This window comes from Narcine bancroftii, chromosome 1 (genome assembly GCF_036971445.1).
Source record: "Narcine bancroftii isolate sNarBan1 chromosome 1, sNarBan1.hap1, whole genome shotgun sequence".
In the NCBI taxonomy this organism is placed as follows: Eukaryota; Metazoa; Chordata; class Chondrichthyes; order Torpediniformes; family Narcinidae; genus Narcine; species Narcine bancroftii.
This window is the reverse complement of record NC_091469.1, coordinates 436,165,961-436,180,048: the sequence shown is the minus strand read 5'-3', so window position 1 is coordinate 436,180,048 and position 14,088 is coordinate 436,165,961. Positions and strand designations below refer to the sequence as shown.

The window sequence follows — 14,088 nt, the reverse complement described above, 5'->3', positions numbered from 1 at the left end:
CCCCCCTTGCAAAGACCACATGAACCTCAGAACAACAAGCAACACTCCTAGACAGCCTGCTGGTCCGGACCTACTCCTCCCGTTCCTTTCATGTGTTGCTTTTCAAAACAATCCATTAGTAAAGTCTCTTGGGCACTCTCCAAAGCTTTTGCAAAGGCTATTGGAGCCGGGCTGTCTAGCTTGAGCAGAGCTCCAGTATTTTAAATGAGATCTGTTTTGAAATGTTTGTATGTGACCTGCACTTAGAAAAAAAAACCTGTCACACTTTATCTCCCAAAATCATATCTATAGACAATATAAACACAACATATTCTGTCACACTGATCAGTCTAATTTTAATTAGTTAAATTGCATTAAAGAGAGTAGGAGAAAATTCCCATTACAGACTTTTACCTTCAATCATTGGTTTGGATTAATGAAAATATATTTATTTTTAATATATTAAGTATGATACTCTATATTGTGTCTTTAAAAGGTCTTTCTTCAGGCCCCCTTTTGAGTATGTTGTTGCATTTTTCCCTTTTTATTTAAACTAAATGTCAAACCTTATTCTACTCTGTTCAGTAAATGCATTATTTTTCTCCTGTAACTTTAATGTCTGCAAATTAGCATATTGTTTGTAACTTTACCACAAAGATTGAGCAATTGTATTCTTGTAACAGTGTATCCCATCCAGAGCAAATCTTCTTGCCCATCCCTGACTGGTCGATTAAAGAAAGACCCAAGAAAGAGGAGCACATTGGGCCACTGGTTCAGCATGTTTATGAAGTGAGTTCCCTGACCAAATATAACCTTTTTTCATAGTCATTTTAATGGACGCTTGAAGAGTAATTATGAAGTCATGAAACAGAATATCTGGTGACAAAAGACTTTTTTCAGTTTTAAATCAATACAATGTCATGAGCATATGTCTGACATATGTTAAATAATTCATTCCAGATTCTGTACCATGAGCTTTTTCTTGTTAATTATGATAAAGAATCCTTCACAGTGCATTTGAAAGAAACTTCAGTACCCTCTTTAAACTTAACTGTTGCAAAATGATTTCATGGACTTCATTTTTAAAATTTTTTTGTTCTTCATAGTTGAAACAATGTTGCTTTTCATAGAATTGTGACACAAACTTGAAAGGGATATTTTGCAATGATGTAAAAGAGCTCACTTGGCTTGGCAGGCAAAATATCCACGTCAGACAATTGCACTCCTGTTGGCTTAAATTTGCCATTGTCATGTGCTGAGATGTTTTTGAACATTTTGTCATAGTGAAAATTTGAAGGAAAATTGCTCATTGAAGCAATGGGTAATTAATCGTGAGTTTCTTAATGCAAGTTTTTTACTTAGAAAAGGAGATAATATGCACTTAAAATGTTAATTGGCTTACTTTTGATGCTAATTCCACATAGGGTGCTAATATTAAGCAATTTCTGCTTATTATTGCGCAATGTATATCTGAGGAACTCAGCAGGTCAAACAGTGTCCTTTATATAGCATAACTGATGTTTTGGGCTTGAGCCCTTCATCAAGGAATGTAAAATTTGTCGGCAGGTGTCCAAACAAGAGTGGGGTGGGGGAGGTGTGGTCGCCAAAGCAGGAGGTGATAGGTGGAGAAGGGAAGAAGGGCACAGCAGTGATCAAGGGGAGGAGGGATGGTTGGGTGAAAAGAGGGGTAAGGGGGAGAGGAGAACTGGAAAAGGAAGGAAGGGGGGAAGGAGAGCAGGTTAGCAGAAACCAGAAAAGTTATTGTTAATGCCATCTGGTTGGAGAGTGTCCAGACAGAAAATCAGGTATTGTTCCTCCAATTTGCAGGTGGTCTTGGTGGGTACATGTGACATGTGAGTATGGGAATTTGACACAAAAATGAAATGGTTGGCTACTGGGTGGTCTCTGTCGCTGGTGCAGATGGAGCGAAGGTGTTCAGTGAAGCGATTTCCCAATCTGATCCCAGCCTCTCTGATGTAGAGAAGGCCACAAAGGGATCCGCAGATGTAGTAAATCAGTCCTGCTTCATTTGAAAGCCCCTGGGCAGGGATGAGGTGTGGGCTTAAGTGTGGCACCTCTTGCGGCCACAGGGGAAGGTGGAGGGGTGGGGGGGAGTGATTGGTGGAGAGGGATTCTTTGGCTTGGCTTCGCAGACGAAGATTTATGGAGGGGGTAAAAAGTCCACGTCAGCTGCAGGCTCGTTTGTGGCTGACAAGTCCGATGCGGGACAGGCAGACACGGTTGCAGCAGTTGCAGGGGAAAATTGGTTGGTTGGGGTTGGGTGTTGGGTTTTTCCTCCTTTGCCTTTTGTCAGTGAGGTGGGCTCTGTGGTCTTCTTCAAAGGAGGTTGCTGCCCGCCAAACTGTGAGGCACCAAGATGCACGGTTTGAGGCGTTATCAGCCCACTGGCGGTGGTCAATGTGGCAGGCACCAAGAGATTTCTTTAGGCAGTCCTTGTACCTTTTCTTTGGTGCACCTCTGTCACGGTGGCCAGTGGAGAGCTCGCCATATAACACGATCTTGGGAAGGCAATGGTCCTCCATTCTGGAGACGTGACCCATCCAGCGCAGCTGGATCTTCAGCAGCGTGGACTCGATGCTGTCGACCTCTGCCATCTCGAGTACTTCGACGTTAGGGATGAAAGCGCTCCAATGGATGTTGAGGATGGAGCGGAGACAACGCTGGTGGAAGCGTGGGGAGGGATTAGTCCACAAGGGAATCACAGAGGGAGTAGTCCCTACGGAAGGCAGAGAGGGGAAAATATGTCTAGTGGTGGGATCCTATTGTAAGTGCTAGAAATTCCGGAGGATAGTGCATTGGATGTGAAAGATAGTGTGTTGGATTGGTAGTCGAGGATGAGGGGGATTCTATGTTTGTCGCATCTGGGAAAGAGGGAACTAGGACAGATGAGCAGGAAATGGAGGAGATGTAGGTGAGGGCTGAGTTGATGTGGTTGAGGGGAAGACACATTTGTGGAAGAAGTCAGACATTTTGGAAGATCTGGACTGGAAGACCTTATCTTGGGAACAGAGGGTGGAGATGGAAAAATTGAGAGACACTTCAACCAGTGACCTGAACCCTAGCCCCAGACACCGACCCATCGATGCTTCCAACGTTTCGACCACTGACTCCAGCATTGACCCAGTCAACCTACCTGCAGGAGATCCCAACGCTGATGCCTCCGATTCCTACCTGAGCCCTGGCTGCTGGCTGTCTTCAGGCTGGAGCTTGCCAAGCTGACTCCAACCACATAGCTCCTGACATAGACTCCTACTGTAGTCCTGATCTCAATGCTGGATACCACTCAATTATCCTTTCACTACTCCTTATCCTTCCTATCATCTACACCTCTCCTTACTCCACTGCCATCTCCCCCTCTCAGCTCCCTTCTCCCCAACTCTCAGACCTCATCTTCTCCTCCCCCCACCCCACCCCCTCTGGTTACACACCCACCCTCTTCCTCCCTCCATCCCCTCCCTCTGTCCTCTCCCATCTCCTCCCAACTTCTCTAATCTTCCATCACCCTCTGATATCCCCAACCCTCCCCTTCCCCAACACCCTCCTCAACACCATTTCCCTCTCTGCCCCCTGCTTGGTCTTTACCATGCCTTCTGACTATCCTGTCTCGGAGACCGAGCACTCGGTCCTCAGCAGAGGCCTTGCCTTTGTCCCCCTCTGCCCTCACCTTAATGAGTTCAGCACATGCCACGATGCCCAACTCTTCTTCTGTCGCTTCTCCCTCTGGGTTTACTTCCATGATCATGACTCTCCACCCCCCACTCACGATCCCTTCTCTCATTATCAGCCACCTTCCTCCTTCTGTACACCTCATTCTGGCCGGCTGCCCTCTCTGGACCTTTTTATTTCCAATTGCCACCAAGACATCAACCGCCTCAACTTCACCATAACCCCTCTCGTATTCTAATTTTACCTCCTCTGAATGCTCTACCCTCCACTTGCTCCGCAACAATCCCAGCTTTGACATCAATCCCGCAGATAAAGGTGGTGCTGTTGTGGACTGGTGCACTGACCTCTACCTTGCCGAGGCCAGTTGAAAGCTCTCACATACCTCCACCAATCTACCCATCCCACAGGATCCCTCCACTACACATCAAGCCACTGTCTCCAACACCATCAATTTCGTCAGCTCTGGTCACCTCCCCTCATGGCTGCCAACCTCATTATCTCCATGCTCCTCGTTTCTACCTTCAACCCAAGATACACAAACCCAACCATCCTGGTAGACCTACCACACTAGTTTCATCTTACCCTGATTCTATCTTTTCTTTCCTGGTTCAATCCCTCCCCACCTATATCCGTGATACCTCACACACTCTCCCCTCTTCAATGACTTCAGATTCCCTGAACTGGACCACCTCATCTTCATGATGGATGTCCAATCCCTTTATACAGAAGATATCAAAACATTTTGCTCCTTTCTGAACCAGAGACCTGACCAGTCACCCTCTACCTCTACCACCACCACCCTCCACCTAGCAGAACTTGTCCTCAACTTAAACAACTTCTCCTTTGACTCATCTTACTTCCTCTAAATCAAAGGCGTAGCTGTGGGTACCCACATGGATCCAAGCTATACCTGCTTGTTCATGGGCTTTGTGGAGCAATCCATGATGCAGGCCTACACAAGCAAGACACCTCAACTCTTCCTCTGATATAATGATGACTATATCAGGGCTGCCTCATGCACCCATAATGAGCTTGTCAACTTCATTCACTTCACAGCCAACTTCCACCCTGGTCTCAGACAGACCTGGTCCATCTCTTACAAGAATCTCTCCTTCCTGGATCTCTCTGTTTCTATCTTGGGAGGCAAGCTTTCCACCAACATATATTACAAACCCCTAACTCCCACAATTACCTTGACTACATTTCCTCACACCCTGTCCTTTGCAAGGATTCTGTCCCTTTCTCTCAAATTTTCCATCTCTGCTATGCCTCAGGTAGGAGTAGGAAGCATCAGCGTCGGGATCTCCCCCAGGTAGGTGGACTGGGTCACTGCTGGAGTCGGAGGTCAAAGCGTCAGGTCGGCAGTCAAAGCATCTCTCAATTTCTCTGTCTCTGCTACATCTGTTCTCAAGATGAGGTTTTCCAGTCCAGATCTTCAGAAATTTCTGCCTTCTTCACAAATGTGTCTTCCTCTCCACCACCATCAACTCAGCCCTCACCTGCATCTCCTCCATTTCCCACTCCTCTGCTCTAGCCATCCTCACCCCCAGACGTAATGAACATAGTTCCCCTTATCCTCACTTACCACCCTATCAGCCTCTACATCCAACACAGGAACCCACTACCAGGCACATCTTCCCCTCTCCTCCCCTCTCTGCCTTCTGTAAGGACTGCTCCCTTCGTGACTCTCTCATGCACTAATTCCTCCCCACTGATCTTTCCCCTCCTGTGGCCGTGGGAGATGCAATTCTTGCGCCCACATCTCCACCCTCACCATGGTCCAAGGCCCCAAAAAAGGCCTTTCAAATGAAGCAATGCTTCACTTTTGTATCCACAGGACTGACTTACTGCATCTGGTGCTCCCTTTGTGACCTTCTCTACATTGGAGATACTGGGCGCAGATTGGGAGATCGCTTCACTGAACACCTTAACTCTGTTCGCTACAGTGACAGAGACCTCTCAGTTCTGTGTTATACTCCCACACTCACATGTCTGTCCATGGCCTTATGGACTAACCCACCAAGAGCACCAGCAAAATGGAGGAACAACACCTGATTTTCCTTCTGAGCACTCTCCAGCCAGATTGGATTAACATTGACTTTTCCGGTTTCTACTATTCTGCTCTCCTCTTCTCCCTCCCTCCTTCCCTTCTCATTTCCAGTTAGCCTCTATTTGCTCTGGCACTCTGGTTCCTATCCTCATCTAAATCTAGTTTAAACCTGCCAGAGCAGTACTAGCAAACCTTCCTTCCCAATCATCTCACATCCACTCATCTAACCTTCTCTTAAATTACAAAATTGACCCTGCTGCAACCACCTCTTCCGGAAGGTCATTCCACTCAGCCACCACTCTCTAAATGAAGATGTTTCCCCTCATATTACTTCTAAACTTTTGCCCACTGACCCTTAATTTATGACCCATTGTTCCAATATCACCTACCCTCAAGGGGAAGAGCCTATTCACATCCACTCTATCTATCCCCCTCATAATTTTATATACCTCTATCAAATCCCCCCCTCAGCCTTCTCTCCAATGAAAGACCCAGTCTACTCAATCTTTCTTTGAATTCCAGATACTGCAATCCAGACGACATTTTAGTAAATCTCTGCACCCTCTCCACTTTATTGCTATCCTGTCTTTAATTTGGGGACCAGAGCTGCACACGGTATTCCAAATTTGGCCTCACCAATGCCTTGAACAGTCTCAACATCACCTCCCAGCTTCTGTATTCTATGCTTTGATTTATAAAGACCAGCATACCAAAAGCCTTCTTTACCACCCTAGCTACATGAGAATCCAATTTCAAAGAACGATGAAATGTTATTCCAAGATCCCTCTGCTCCTCTGCATTCCTCAATGCCCTCCCCTTCACTGCATATGTCCTGTTTTGATTATTCTTCCCAAAATGAAGCACCTCACACATCGATATTAAACTCCATCTGCCATCTTTGAGAAAGAAATTTACACACATTCCCCTGTCAAATTAAAATCTCCACTTTACTACATCTAGGTTGGGTCATGGACAGTCCTAATTTTTCTCTTAGGAAAGATCTTATTTGCAGATAGCAGAAGAATGTTCTATTAGACAAATTACAAGCTGGGGCAGAGGGCCCACAACGTCTTGTCCTGGCAGGTGAGGGTGTAAGAGGCCTCAAGAACAATTAATGTGATTTGGACTGGGGCAGGGAAGATCTCATATAAACCAAAAGAAATAAGTGATACATTTGGAAGGTTTTACAAGGAATTGTATAAATCAGAATCAAAGGGTGATTCTACCAAAATAAACGATTTCTTGTTTTCATTGGACCTATCAAATTTGGATCAGGAAGAGCGAGAGAGAAGTACCACACTTACATCCATTCCTTTTCCCTCACCACAGTCTGGGGCTCCAAACACGCCTTCCAAGTGAAGCAACACTTCACTTGTGTATCCACATGACTGATTTACTGCATCTGATGCTCCCCTTGTGCCCTTCTCTACATTAAAGAGACTAGAATCAGATTGGGAAATCGCTTTGCTGAACACCTTCGCACCATCTGCACCAGCGAAAGAGACCTCCCAGTAGCCAACCATTTCATTTTTGTGTCACACTCCCATACTCACATGTCTGTCCATGTCCTTATGTACCCACCAAGACCATCTGCAAATTGGAGAAACAACACCTGATTTTCTGTCTGGGCACTCTCCAGCCAGATGACATCAACTTTTCTGATTTCTGCTACTCTGCTCTCTTCTTTCCTCTCCATTCCCCCTCACCCTTTCCCTTCTGCTTTCCATTTCTCCTTCCCCCTCTCTATTCACCTAGCCATCCTTTCTCCTCTGATCACTGCTATCCCCTCCTTCCCTTGTCCACTTATCACCTCCTACATTTGCTACCACTCACTCTTTGGTTCAGACAGCTACTAAGATTGCTTTCTATAACTTGATAAAGGACTCAAGCCCAAAACATTGGTGATGTATTTCTACCTTTGCTATATAAAGAATCTCGCCTCCAACCATGCATCTTGGCGCCTCACAGTTCGGCGGGCAGCAACCTCCTTTGAAGAAGACCGCAGAGCCCACCTCACTGACAAAAGACAAAGGAGGAAAAACCCAATACCCAACCCCAACCCACCAATTTTCCCTTGCAACCGCTGCAACCATGCCTGCCTGTCCCGCATCGGACTTGTCAGCCACCAACGAGCCTGCAGCTGACGTGGACATTACCCCTCCATAAATCTTTGTCCGCGAAGCCAAGCCAAAGAAAGAAAGAATATAAAGGACGCTGAGCTCCCCCAGCATTGTGCTTTTACATTAGCCATGGTCTCTCCAGATTTTCATGTTTACATAGTGAAGCCTTTGGCTTCTTCTGAAACTTTTAAGATGATGATAAAAAGAGATCCCCCCACCACCACCATTGTTGTGGGAGCTATTATGATGCAAGCAAATAAGATTGCCCATTGAAATGTAAAATAAATGCTGGAAATTCTCACCTTATCGGGTCTCACCTGCAGAAGGAAAACCAAAATCACTTATACAAATCAGAATATTTGTATTGATCCATTGGTGTAGAATTGGTGCAGCAAAGACCAGCTGTGCAGTTTAAATAAAACCACCATTATTGGTAGGATTGTGCAAGACAACCACAGCCCCTGTAACCCATCGATTCTGTGCATCCACTTACACTAACCTCATTTCTGTCAAGAGCGGCATGGGTTCAAATCCAATGCTGTTTGTGAGGAGTTCTCTGTGTTGCGTGGGTGTCCTCCGGCTCCTCAGTTTCTTCACACTCTCCAAAAGCATGCAGGGTTTATAGATAACTGGTGTATTTGAGAGACACAGGCTTTTTGGCTGGGAGGGCCTGTTACAGTGTTGTAACTCTAAAATTAATATGGAAAAAAAATCCCCAAGATTCTCCCCTTCACCCACACACGAGGGGCAATTTACAGAGATCAATTAACCCACCAGCACTTGTGTCTTTGCAAACTCCACACTACAGCACCAAAGGTCAGGGTTAAACTTGAGTCACTGGAGTTGAGGCAGTAGCTCTACTAGCTGCACCACTGTGCCACCCCAATAAGTGCTGGCTTGGATTTTTGGAAGCAATCGCTGTTACGATTCATATGTAAATGTATTAAATGCCTCAGCTTCAAAAATGTGTAAAGTGCATAAATAGTTCAACCTGCTCCCAAGAGAATGCTGTTGTTACACCTATGGTGGTATTGTATCATTTGATATTAGGAAGTTCAACTCTTTGAGGAAGTGTTCACCAAAATGATACTTGACTGGGTATTTAAAGGAACCCTAAATTTGGAATAATTGGCAAGAGCTACAACAGGCTTCTTTGAAACATCTGTTTTTGGATGAACATGCAGAAACAAAGCCTGAGGTGTGGAGTAGTCAACCATTCTGCATCATTCAAGAAGTAAAGAAGCGTGACATAAATTTATTGATGCTATTAAACTGTTCAGTTTTTGTGTTAAGGAGCAATGGGTACTTCACAATTTATATAGCCTAATGGATTTAAAATATGCTTGAACAATCTGTGGTAAGGTCAATTTCATGTTATGTCTGTGTTAATCTGGGGAACCTTTACCATGTTATACTTTCAAAAGCTTACAGGGTTATATTTACTTCTGTACATTACGAAAATCATTCACGTTGGCAGTCTGTTATTTATATACCTGTATATGTGTGTGTAGACACTCTCTCTCTCGCCCCCCCCACCCCGCACTCTCTCTGTGTGTAAAATATATATATATAAAATAGTTTACAGTTTTATATATATAAATAAAGTATTGACATTCTGATTTTAGTTATTAATATGAGAGCATGCAATTATTTTTGACATTTGTTCAGATGCACAACAGTGGTCCAAGTGCTATCAGTTCTGCGGTTATGGAAGTGGGTTGGCCGACTCATTACCGAGGTGAATACCTATTATACATCCTGCAAGTGCAAACAGTTGGACCCTTACACTGCAACGTGAATACTATGATTAATCCACTGCAGCTTGAGGTAGGCATTGCTTTACCATTTTCTGTCAATAATTATTGTAGAATAATTGATTAACTGTGGAGATTGGGGATTGATGTGTGGGAGAAATCAAGCTCTCAGGATCTTCTCAAGAGGATAGAGGCATGGTTAGTATGCCTGGGTTATGTAGTGGTTCGCACAGCACTGTTACAGTGCCAGCGACCCAGGTTCAAATCTGTTGCTATCTGCAAGGTACATTCCCTCTGTGTCCTTATGGGTTTCCTCTGGGTGCTCTGGTTTCCTCCCACATTCCAAAAATGTACAAAGTTATTGGGTTTAAAAACACAAGAATTTTGTAAGGACTCTGCACACCTCGCAGTGTCCATAGGAGGTAAAAATATCTAACTGATGTTTCAGGCCTGAGCCCTTCTTCTTGGTATGAGCAAAAGGCAACCAGGCACCTGAATTGAAAAGGCTGGGGAGAAGGGAAGAGGGAGGAGCACAGACCAACAAATAAAAGGTGATAATTGGACATGGATGGGAAAACAGGAGAGGAAAGGTGAGAATTGGGGGGAGAAGGGTGTGGCTCTGTGAATAGATAGCTGGAGGAAAGGAGAGCGAGAGAAAAGAGAGGGAAGAACAAGAGAGCTGGAGGAAAGGAAAAATAGGGATAGGGAAAGCGGAGAGATTGGCTAACAGGAACCAGAGAAGTTAATGTTAATCCCATCTGGTTCAAGGGTACACAGGTGGAATATGAGGTGCTGATCCTCAATTTGCTGGTAGTCTGACAGTGGATGAGACCACGGACAGATATGTTGGCATGGAAATTGGATGGGGAACCGAAATGGGATGTCGTTGGGAGATCCCTACAATTGCGGCTGTCAGATGCTGAATGAAGTAATCTGCGTCCAGTCCCTCTGCTGTAGAGAAAGCCACAACAGGAGCATAGGATGCAATAGATGACTCCAGCAGATTTGCGTGAAATGCTGGAAGGACAATTTGGGGCCCTGAATGGTGGTGAGGGAGGAAGTGCGTCACTTTCTGCGGACACAGAGGTAGGTGTCAAGTGGGCAATTGGTGAGAAGGAAAGCGAGGATGAGGGAGTCACGGAAGGAGCAATCCCTGGAAGAGAGGGGAAGATGTGTCTGGTGGTGGGATCACCTAGTAGGTGGTGGAAATAGCAGAGAGTGATATGTTGGATGATGAGGCTGGTAGGGAAGTAGATGAGGACAAGGGGAACCCTGACTTGTTGTGCTTAGGGTTAGAGGGGGCCAGGGCAGATGTGTGGGTAATGGAGGATGTGCGGGTGAAAGCTGAGTTGCTGGTATTAGAGGGGAAGCCACCTTTTTTTTGAAGAAGGAGACAAGCTCGGATTATCTCATGTGGAAGACCTCCTCCTGGGAGCAGAAGCAACAGAGACAGAGGAATTGCGAGAAAGGAATGGAATCCTTATGGGGATGGTGTGAAGAGATGCAGTCGAGGTAATTGCAGGAGTCGGTGGGTTTGTAGAAAATGCCTATTGAGAGATCAGTAAAGGGGAGTGTGTTTCGAGAGATGGATCAAATGAATTTGAGGTCAGGCTGGAAACTGGATGTGGATAAAGTTGACAAGCTCATCATGGGTGCATGAGGCAGCAACAAAGTAGTTGTCAATTAATTAAATTATTAATTCCTTTTTAGTATAATTGGCCATGTAGGCGCATTTGGCAATGCAGGCGCATGGGCAGAAAGTGCTTGTAACCGTGCTATATCACTGAATTAAATTAAATTAATTTTGTACAATGATTATTCCCTTGATTTAACTGTTCTGAAATATGACCATTTCAGCTCATTAATGTGAAATTTATTCTCGTGAAAGTGTACACTTTCTGTATTAAGTTGAGGAGAAATGTTTTTCTATCTGTAACAGTGGGACTGCACAATGTGTTGGTAATGCAGCTTAGAGAAACAGTTTCTTATGAGAGTTACAGTCAATGGAAAGATTTATATTTGTAATAAACATAACAGAATATAACTCATGCTAAATTGATTGGACTGTTCATACTTATAGTATAACATTGGTTCAGTTTTAGACTTGGAGATGAAAGATTTGACTTCCTGTCCAACTTAAATTCCGTCCCTGTTACGATGACATTATTTACTTTGATTCTTTGGCTTGGCTTCGCGGACGAAGATTTATGGAGGGGGTAAAAGTCCACGTCAGCTGCAGGCTCGTTTGTGGCTGACAAGTCCGATGCAGGACAGGCAGACACGGTTGCAGCGGTTGCAGTGGAAAATCGGTTGGTTGGGGTTGGGTGTTGGGTTTTTCCTCCTTTGCCTTTCGTCAGTGAGGTGGGCTCTGCGGTCTTCTTCAAAGGAGGTTGCTGCCCGCCAAACTGTGAGGTGCCAAGATGCACGGTTGGAGGCGAGATCAGCCCACTGGCGGTGGTCAATGTGGCAGGCACCAAGAGATTTCTTTAGGCAGTCCTTGTACCTTTTCTTTGGTGCACCTCTGTCACGGTGGCCAGTGGAGAGCTCGCCATATAACACGATCTTGGGAAGGCGATGGTCCTCCATTCTGGAGACGTGACCCATCCAGCGCAGCTGGATCTTCATAACTTGATAATTTCTTTCCATCAAAATATAACAAAATGACTGATATGTATAATAGATATACATATTGCAGTTCAAGAAAACAAATAGTAAGTGTTTTTTATAAATGGTGAAAGATTTGGAAATATTGATGTTGAAATGGACTTGTTTGTTTCACAGTACAGGAGTTGGGATGTTATAGTAAAGTTGTATAAGACATTGGTGAGGCCAAATTTGGAGTATTGTGTGCTGTTTTGGTCACCTAACTACAAGAAAAATACCAATAAGATAGAAAGAGTGCAGAGAAGATTTACTAGGATGTTGCCAGAACTTCAGGAACTGAGTTACAGGGAAATGTTAAACAGGTTTGGACTTTATTCTCTGGAGCATAGAAGAATGAGGGGAGATTTGATAGAGGTATTTAAAATTATGAGGGGATAGATAGAATGAATGTAGATAGGCTTTTTCCATTGAGGTTACGTGATATACAATCCAAAGGACATGGGTTAAGAGTGTAAGGGGAAAAGTTTAGGGGGAACATGAGGAGGAACTTCTTCACACAGAGAGTGGTGGGAGTGTGGAATGATTTTCCTGCTGAAGTGGTGAATGCAGGCTTAATTTTAACATTTAAGAGGAATTCGGATAGGCACATGGATGGAGGAGGTATGGAGGGCTATGATCTGGGTGCAGGTCAGTGGGACTAGGCAGAAAAATGGTTTGGCACAGATTAGAAGGGCTGAAGAGACGTGTTTCTGTGCTGTAATGTTATGCAGTTCTATGTGGACTCGCCAATGCTCTACATAACTGTAGAAATACACACTTCCTCTCACACTGAAATTCTCCTTTGATTTATGAAGGCCAATAGGCCAAAATCTCTTTTTACAACCCTGTCCATCTGTAACACCACTTTCAGGGCATTATTTATCTGTATTCCCAGATCCCTCTGTTCTACTGCACTCCTCAGTGCCCGACCATCTATCGTATATGTCCTTTCTTGACTTGTCCTTCCAAAATTCAACACCTCACACTTGTCTGCATTAAATTCCATCTGCCATTTTTCAGTCCATTTTTCCAGCTGGTCCAGATCCCTCTGCAAGCTTTGAAAACCTTCTTCACTGACAACAATACCTCCAATCTTAGTGTCATGTGCAAACTTGATGATCCAATTTACCACATTATCATCCAAATCATTGATACTGTCCCAGCACTGATCCCTGATGCACACCACTAATCACAGGCCTCCAGTCTGTGAAGCAATCATCCATCACTACTCTCTGTCTTCTCCCATCCAGCCTTTGTTGAATCCAGTTCACTACTTCACCATGAATAGCTAGCATCTGAACTTTCCTGACTAACCTCCCATGTGGGACTTTGTCAAAGCCTTTACTAAAATCCATGTGGACAACATCCACACCCTTTCCTTCCTAAATTTTCTTGATAACCTCCTCGAAAAATGCTTGAAGATTGGTTAAGCACGACCAACCACACACAAAGCCATGTTGACTATCCCTAATCCAAATAATTATATATCTGCTCTCTTAGAACACTTTCCAATAATTTATCTACCAGTGACATCAGGCTCACCAGCCTATAATTTCCAGGGTTACTTTCAGAGCCTTTTTTTAAACAACGTGAGCTACCCTCCAATCCCCTGGCACCACACCCATGGCTAAGAACATTCTAAATATTTCTACCGGAGCCCCTGCAATTTCTATATTAGGCCCCCCTCAAAGTCCGAGGGAATGTCTTGTCAGACCTGGGGATTTATCCAGCCTTATTTGCTTTAAGACAGCAAGCACTTTCTCCTCTTTAATCTGTATAGATTCCATGACCTCACTCTTTGCTGAGTGAATAGTGATGGGGGGAAAAAACATTTAAAATCTCCCCCATCTCTTTT

The 14,088-nt window shown here is 44.5% G+C and overlaps 1 protein-coding gene across 2 annotated transcripts in view; it reads left to right on the top strand.

The window, feature by feature from the left end:
• Positions 1-14,088, top strand: part of itga8 (integrin, alpha 8) — a 284,139-nt gene that overhangs the window by 202,619 nt on the left and 67,432 nt on the right. For both annotated transcript variants that reach the window (XM_069914329.1, XM_069914330.1), the window contains exons 24-25: positions 663-768; positions 9,505-9,663. In XM_069914329.1, coding sequence (XP_069770430.1) covers positions 663-768; positions 9,505-9,663 — 265 coding nt within the window. The remainder of the gene's footprint in view (positions 1-662; positions 769-9,504; positions 9,664-14,088) is intronic.